The sequence below is a fragment of the Cervus elaphus genome, chromosome 20 (genome assembly GCF_910594005.1).
Source record: "Cervus elaphus chromosome 20, mCerEla1.1, whole genome shotgun sequence".
Lineage (NCBI taxonomy): Eukaryota > Metazoa > Chordata > Mammalia > Artiodactyla > Cervidae > Cervus > Cervus elaphus.
In genome coordinates, this window is record NC_057834.1 from 113,497,497 (window position 1) to 113,506,262 (window position 8,766).

The 8,766-nt window shown below is 44.8% G+C and overlaps 1 protein-coding gene across 3 annotated transcripts in view; it reads left to right on the forward strand.

Annotated features, from left to right (window-relative positions):
• The first annotated feature begins 495 nt into the window (after positions 1–495).
• Positions 496–8,766, forward strand: part of SLC1A7 (solute carrier family 1 member 7) — a 51,373-nt gene continuing 43,102 nt past the window's right edge. For 2 of the 3 annotated variants that reach the window (XM_043876855.1, XM_043876856.1), the window contains exon 1: positions 496–717. In XM_043876855.1, the coding sequence (XP_043732790.1) occupies positions 541–717 (177 nt within the window). In that variant the 5' untranslated portion in view covers positions 496–540. Of the gene's footprint in view, positions 718–8,318; positions 8,451–8,766 lie in introns of those variants that run through there. The other variant, XM_043876854.1, reaches the window with a different exon arrangement.

The following is an 8,766-nucleotide window of genomic DNA, read 5'->3' on the forward strand; positions in this document are numbered from 1 at the left end:
GCTTGCTTTTGCCCCACCTCTCTTTGCTCCATCTGTAAAATGATGCTAACAGTACTTACTTCTTGAGATCGGTGTTAGGATTAAATGTGGTAATACAAGTAACAGCAAGTGGTGTACAATGAATGCTTAATGTTGGTGATTGTTAGCTCTGCTAGGTAGCTATTATTATTAGTTTATTCTTGCTTATTACTGCTACTTATTGTCTTGCCTTCAGTTCTTTCTGGAATGAAGCAGAGGTAAAAGTCAAACCAACCAAATGTTCCTCTGGTTCTTCCCACCAGCTCCTGGTCCTCTCCCCTCTTTAAGAGGAGCACTTGGCTCTGAGGTCTGAACCCCCAACCACGTGGCCTGCTCTAATTTCCCAGGCTCTAATCTGCTCCTAGCTCCTAATGATGCTGCTGGTAATAGGATTGTGGCTTCCCTCTGGGGCAGCCACACAGGCCATAGCTGTGCGGCTGGCGACTGGCGCTTAGCAACCCCAACCACCTGCCTGTTGAGGAGCAAGAGCCAGGACCCTGTGACCGGGCTGGCCTCCCGTGCATGGAATGGTGCTGTGCCCCGGGCCAGCAGGCTGGGCTTGCCATGGTGCTGGGTGCCATCCTGGCACGTGGGAGGGATGTGTGCAAGCGGAATGGACTGCTCATCCTGTCTGTGCTCTCTGTCACCGTGGGCTGCCTCCTTGGCTTCTTCCTGAGGACCCGGAGCCTCTCACCCCAGGTCAGCCATGCTGGGCATCATGGGTCCCCATCTCAGAGGGCTGGGTGGGCCTGAGGGATCTGGGGGTCACGCTCCCACTCCATGGCTCCTGGGTGACGTGACAGTGGGTGAGTCACTTTTCATCTCAGGGTCCCAGTTTTCTCCTCTGTAAGTGGAGTGTGACAAATGCATGGCAGGACAAGAGTGTGAGAGGGAGTGGCTACACACTGGCCTCTCCAGGTGAATGGGAGGTGAGGGTACCTTGTGAGAGTACCCACAAGCTAAGAGTTGTGGGGGAGAGAAGGGTAGTCTGCTGTTGTTCAGTCACCAAGTCGTGTCTGACTCTTTGTGACCCCATAGACTGCAGCACGCCAGGCTTCCCTGTCCCTCACCATCTCCTGGAGTTTGCCCAAGTTCAGGTCCACTGAATCGGTCCACGCGGAATGGAGTCTGTAAGTGTGCAAAGCAGGCATTAGAGACCACCTCCTAAAGCAGTTCATGGGGCATTCTAGGCAGAGGTAACAGCAGGAGTGGTGAGACAGAGGGGCATGGAAGATTTGTGAGGGAGGGGCTGAGCGAACTATTCACAGTAGCTGGAATGGACACTGTGAGGCTGGGGCTGGAGCACAAAGGCCATCAGGCCTCTAGATCCCATCACCCAGCACTGACTTGGGGCAACCTTGAGGAGCTCCGTGCAAGGCAGTGATATGGTCAGACCTGAGCTTGGAGACATCCCTCTGGTGCTGAGTGGAGGATTGGGTAGTGGTAGGACTGGCAGGGGGCAGTGAGGGGATGAGACATGAGAGTGGGGATGAACAGAGCAGATATGAGAACTGCTTCCCAAAGAAGAAGCTTTAGGATGTGGTGGCTGATTGAATGTGGGGCTGGGGGACAGGGAGATAAGGTAGGCCCTCAGGGCTCTGGCCTGTGTAACAGCAAGGGTGATGATGCCTTGCCTGGGGAAGGGCCGTTTTCTCAGTTAGCACCCAGCTCCCATGGGAGAGGGAGGGACTCTTATGGTGTTGAAGGAAAAACTATCATGATGCTGTTAAAATGGTAAGGAGGACTTTATTCAGGACTATTGTGATAGGTGTCAAGACCACGGCAGTAGGGGAGAGTGATCAGGCGCAACAACAGAAGCTGGGGATTTACAGCTGACGAGCGCAGTGCAGAGGTCAGTGAACAGACAATTACTAAGAGACATCAAAGGGTAGGGTAGGGGGATTCTTGCTAAACTCACTAACAAGATGCTTGCTGAAGGCAGAGTTGGGGGCTTCTCACGAAATTGACTTAGCAGGATTTTTGCTACAAATAGGTGAAGCAGGATGAAGAAAAGGCACAAGGATGAGGCTCAGTTGAAAAGAGGACTCAGAATAACCTGTCTAAAGTTTGGTCAAGGAGAGAGTTTTTGTCAATGGGTTTCTGGAAGATTCCCTATCTCATAGAACTCCTCTCTCTGCAGTTCAGTAATATGATCTCTACAACTGGGGCTCAAGGCATCAGATTTCATCATCCAGGAGAAGGAAAACATCCCTCTCTGGGAATCGAGCCCACTATTATGATAGTGACACTGTTAAACTGCTCTTGGTTATTTAGGGAGAAGCATGGACTCTGGAGGCAGAGGAACTCTGAACTTGGTCTCTACTGGTAATGGCTGTGTGGCCATAGACAAAATCCTATCTCTTTTCTGGGGCTCAGTTTCCTTATCTGCAAAATGGAGGGGGTGGGACTATATATCTGCTAGAATTGCTGCGAGGGGTAAACAGGGAGTCATCAGTGACCGGATGCAGTGGGTACTTGGTGAGCGTTACTTCACTCCTCCTTCCCTTACCTATGAGTCCAGGTGCTACCAAGAACCACCTCATATATCCCAAATCTGATAGAAATTCTTCCAGACCTGCCCACATCTGAAATTACAGTCTCCTCCCACACTCATCCCAGGCTCATCCCTCCACTGGAGCCCAGCCACTGGCGGTCTTGCTTCAGAATCATTTGTTAAGAGTCTATTTCTCCCATCAAACTTTGACTTGTTGACTATCACATGGGCTTTCTTGATCGAAAATGCGACTCTACCTAAGTCCAGAGAGAACACTCAACTAATTGCTGAATTAAACTGGCAATGGCACAATCTGCAAGCCACTTTAATTTTCTTCAACAACTAAAATATATCTCTTGCAGGAAGATTATTTTGTGAAAACAAATTGGAATGCCTACTATTAAAAGCCAGACTCATCTGGGGCCTCCTTTGCCAAGGCTGCCTTCCCCATCTGTTTGGAAATGCAAACGTGTTCCGGTCTGGATTAACCTGCCAGATAAACTGAAGGAAGGATGTGGAGTCTTAGAACAATTATTTGGCAGGAATTGGCTTTCTCAGCATCTTTGAAATCCAGGAGTTGTTTGTTTGATCTCTGCCTGTGACTCAGAAACCAAACCCTTTTTATTTTGTAAGCTTATGCAACAAGGCAAAAATCATAAACTATATGCAAAAGGGTAAAATGTCCTATTTGTGAAAAGAACTTACAAAATCACAACATTTATCTTTGGAAATGGGTATCTTGTTCAAAAACATAGATCATTTTGAGAGTTCCAGTTAAACCATGGTGAATTTGTAATTGTACCCATTTTTCTTTCCTTTTTGGGATACCACTAAAACTGTAGCAATGGGACTGTTTAAAGATATAAGCTTCCAAGAACAATGATGATACAAAAGGAGACTCTGAAAAAAGAAGTTGAGGAATTACAATACATTAGATGAGAAAGGGATGGAGCTGAATGCTCTCATTTAGTAGAGCTCAGAAAGCTGAATTCCTGTGTCTGTTGAAGCAGATACCACTCGAGCTTGTCTTGGAAACCCCAGAAGGGCTCGGGACTTGAAAGCACAGGGTGCTACAGGAGGCAAGGGTCAGGCATGCTGCTGAAATCAGGGATGCTGGCTAGGATTTTGTAACTGGAGCAGTTAGACCCCTAGGTCCCTTCCAGTTCATGTAATCAGGGGATTCCTTATCTACTATCTCTATCCCCCTGCTTGACACAAGGAACCAGAGAAGCTTGACTAAGAGATGTTAGGTCCACCTGTAAGTGCCGGGAGAGAGGAGGTGATGAGGCGCATGCTTCAAGAGAATGAGTGAAGGAATATTTGCATCTTGAGTGCGGGTCCACCTATGACTGCTGTCAGCTGGGCTTAGGCACAGCCACACCTCCACCTAGCCCGAAGTAGAAAGGGACTTCTCAGTGAAGCCTCAGAGGAGAGACCTCCAAATTCTGCTGGGAAGGAGAATCCTCCCCCCAGTAAAAACACCAGATCTTCACGCATCAGTCTTCCTTGAGGAGCCTTCAGTTGACAAGTTCCGCTCATTCATACAGAAGTTTAGTGCTTCACACTTACACATAAGCAGAAGGTGAAGTCAAACCTGCTAATGTGGAAGATAGTGAGGCCAAACAAATAGCACTGAGGGTCTCTAATAAAGCATGGGCAATGCCAAGAGTAGAACATTTTCTAATCTTTTCTTAAGTTCTTCAGGTATATGAGAGAAGATATACTGACTATCAAACAGAACAGCATGCAAAAAGAAGGAATAATTCAATAATAAGAAAGAGATTTTGAAAATTAAAAGTAGATGAGCCAAGATAAAAATGTCAATAGCTGAGATAAAGCTGCAGAAATCTCCCAGAAAGTAAAACAAAAAGAGATGAAAATAGAAAAAGAAAATATAAGAAAATGAGGATGTCCAACATTCAACCTCCTAGTAAGAGTTTTAAAGAGAGCTAACAGGAAAAAGTGGAGAGAAAAATTTCACAAAGAAAAACGTGACTATTTCTCAGAAGTGAAAGGTATAAGCTCAGTGCTATGAATTTCTTAAAAAAGAAGAGAAGCTCATACCATGGTCTATTCATGAAAATTACCAAAAAAGCTAGAGGTAAATAAACAATCCTAAAATGGTTCTGAGAGAATAAAACTGGTCTAATTTAAAGAATGGGCTTCTTAGGTGGAGTTAGTAGTAAAGAACTCGCCTGCCAAGCAGTAGACATAGGAGACAATGGGTTCAATCCCTGGGTCGGGAAGATCTCAAGGAGGAGGGCATGGCAACCACTCCAGTATTCTTGCCTGGAGAATCCCATGGACTGAGGAGCCTGGCGGGCTACGGTCCATGGGGTCACACAGAGCCAGACACGACTGAAGCAACTTAGCACACACACACACACACACACACCTATGGTGTAAAGAATAGGAAGTAAGAATAGCTTCAAACATCTTAAGTGATGCTGGAATCTAGAAGACAAAGAGGAAATGCCTTTGAAATTTGGCAGGGAAATTCTTTCAAGCCAAGAATTTATCAGAGGTAAAGGGACAATAAAGGCATTTTTACTATGTAAGGGGCTTCCCAGGTGGCGCTAGTGGTAAAGAACCTGCTTGCCAATGCAGGAGATGTAAGAGATGTGGGTTTGATCCCTGGGTCGGGAAAATACCCTAGAGAAGGAAATGGAAACCCACTCTTATTCTTGCCTGGGAAGCCCCATGGACAGAGGAGCCTGGTAGGCTACAGTCCATGGGGTCACAAAGAGCTGGACATGACTTAATGACTAAACAACTATGTAAGACTCAGAAGTTTCTCTCCCATTTGCCCTTACTGAGGAATCTATCAAAGAAGATGCTCCAGCAAAACAAGGAGGTAAACCAAGAAGACTAGGAATCCAGGAAAGAAGGGATCCTAGACAGGACAAAGTCCCAGCAAAGAAGAGACCCGTGACAACCACTGGCCTAGACAGCAGTCTATGCAGCCTGGAAAAAGAGGATGGAGAGTTTTGGACTGATATCCCAGGAGCCTAAAAATGGACCCACGTGTTTGGGGAAACACTATTGTTAAGCATTTTAAAAGAGATGTTAAGGCATTTGGAAGAAACTAATGAATGGTTCACAGAAAACAAGGTAAATGAAAAATCAGTCAGTTATTAATTTCAGGAAGTAAATGAAGGTTGTACAAAAAGGGGCCATGGTTGATTCAACAGTGAACAATATGTTGTGATCAAAATTTTTAAATCTTGGCAATTAGTTTAACCAAAAAATGATATAATGGTGAAATGATAGGAGGAAAAAGGGAGTAAGAACTAAGCCCTCATCTGTCATGGCAGGGAAGTTAATAGATGTCAAAAAGATATATCTGGAAATAGCATTATAACCATATTATTTACAAATAGCAATACTAAAGGACAAACGGGGTGGGAAGTTGGGGTTGAGGATAAAGATGGATGAGGAACAGCTGTTTTTTATCATTATGTGGTATGTTTCTTCAGCTGTGTCTGACTCTTTTGTGAACCCATTGACTGTAGACCGCCAGGCTCCTCTGTCCATGGGGATTCTCCAGGTAAGAGTACTGGAGTGAGTAGCCATGCCCTCCTCCGGAGGATCTTCCTGACCTGAAGATCAAACCTGAGTATCTTACATGTCATTATAGTGCTATTTAAAGTAAAGAATATATAAGAGATGGGAATACCAAATCACTTTACCTGCCTCCTGAGAAACCTGTATGCAGGTCAAGATGTAACAGAACCAGATATGGAACAATGTACTGGCTCAGAATTGGCAAAGGAGTACATCAAGGCTTCGTATTGTCACCCTGCTTATTTAACTTACATGCAGAGTACATTGTGTGAAATGCTGGGCTGGATGAAGCACAAGCTGGAATCCAGATTGCAGGGAGAAATATCAATAACCTCAGATATGCAGATGACATCACCCTAATGGCAGAAAGTGAAGAGGAACTAAAGAGCCTCTTGATGAAGGTGAAAGATGAGAGTGAAAAAGCTGCCTTAAAACTCAACATTCAAAAAACAAAGATCATGGCACCTGGTCCCATCACTTCATTGCAAATAGATGGGAAAACAATGGAAACCATGACAGACTTTATTTCCCTGGGCTCCAAAATCTGCAGATGGTTACTGCAGCCATGAAATTAAAAGATGCTTGCTGGTTGGAAGAAAAGCTATGACCAGCCTAGACAGCATGCTAAAAAGCAGAGACATTAGTTTGCCAACAAAGGTCCATCTAGTCAAAGCTATGGTTTCTCAAGTAGTCATGTTTGGATGTGAGAGCTGGACCATAAAGAAGGCTGAGCACCAAATAATTGATGCTTTCAAATTGTGGTGTTGGAGAGTTCTATAGAGTTCCTTGGGCTGCAAGGAGACCAGACCAATCAATCCTAGAAGAAATCAGTCCTGAATATTCATTGGAAGGACTGATGCTGAAGCTGAAGCTCCAATACTTCAGCCACCTGATGCGAAGAACTGACTCATTAGAAAAGACCCTGATGCTGGGAAAGATTGAAGGCAGGAGGAGAAGGGGGTAACAGAAGATGAGATGGTTGGATGGCATCACTGACACAATGAACTTGAGTCTCCGCAAGCTCAGGGAGATGGTGAAGGGCACAGAAGCCTGGCATGCTGCAGTCCATGGTGTTGCAAAGATTCGGATGTGACTGAGTGACCAAACAACAATATACGTGGATTAAAATTAATTCAAAAGACAAAGTCATAATGGGTATATATTTAAAAGTAGATTTTTGGGTGTGTTGGAAATGGTAGTGGAAGGGGACTGGGAGGCCCTATTTCTGTCCTGCACTGTTGCTAACTCACTCTGTGGGCAAATCACCTCCCTCTCCTGGCTCAGCTTCCTCATATATAAAATGAGTTGGCGGCTGGACTAGAAGATCTTTAAAACCCCTTCTCAGCACCAACATTCTATAATTTGGGGCTTTTCAAAGTATCAGACCAGTAACCAAAGCTATGTTTGGCTTTGGGTTTACAAAAAAAATTTATAAGTACAAAAATTTAAGTCATATGGTGTTTGTTTGAAAGTCTTGTACTGGCCTCAGCCACAAGCTTACCCTCTGAGGAAAGTGGACTCAAGCTAGCATTGCCAGAAATAACAAAACTGAATTAAATTAAATTAAAAAATTTAAAAAGAACACATCCAATTGAATTCGAATTTCAGATAAACAATGAATAAGGGAATTCCCTAGTGGTCCAGTGGTTAAGACTCTGTGTTTCCACTGCTGGGGGCATGGGTTTGATCCCTGGTTGGGGAAATAAGATCCCACAAGCTGTATGACTGGGGCAAAACAAGCAAACAAAAGCAAAAAACCATCTACAAATAATTTTTAGTATAAGTAAAGAGCAAATATTTGTTGTTTATCTGAAATTCAAACTTAACTGTCCCTCGGGGTACCTTCCTCTTCAGTTATCATGTTGCAGTTATGTGACCAGTTACTCTGGAGACAGCAGATTGGGCAAGGACCTGGTGCTTTAATCCAAGGGCCCCAGATAAGGGGAAACCAGCAGCTTATGAGGAAGCTGGTTGTAAGAATGGTGCCCAGGAAGGGCTCTTCAATACAGACAGTGGTGTCTCACCAACCAATCCAATTCTCTCTCTTTCAGCATTTTAAATGTGAGCCCTCCTTCAAAGGGCTGGTAAGCATTTATGGAAGTGTGGGGTGAGGAGACCCAGTACAGAAGGGAAACTGACTCAAGAATGCTGTGGTCTGTTTATGAGTCAGTGTTCTCATAAAGTAGACCGACAACTTCTCTGGTGCAGAAACTGTGCCTCATTCACTCTTGAGTGCCCAGTACGAAGCCTGGCACAGTATGGGCTGAATGAATGTGTGAACAATATTCAACCCTGCTCTCTTGCCACATATCATCATTTCAGACAGATTTGTAGCAAGGCTAGGAGGATGAATGTACAGAGTCGGGGGAGAGAGGTGATTTAATGTGATTACTAACCATTTATTCTCATCCAGGCTCTCTGCCAAGTGCTATATGTGCATCCTCTCATTTAAGCCTCCCAGTGGCCCTATGAAATGGTTATGACCCTCATGTTACAGATGAGAAAAACTCAGAGAGATTGAGTAACTTGCTTACGGCCACACAGCTACTTACAGGGGGTCAAGATTGGAATCCAAGTCTGTTTGGCTCCAGAGCCAGTGTTTTCTCCATGGACTCTGCTGTCCATGTGTTAGACAGGAGAATATGGGTGAAACGGTGCTCTGAAGATTGTAAAATAACTGTGAAGTCCAT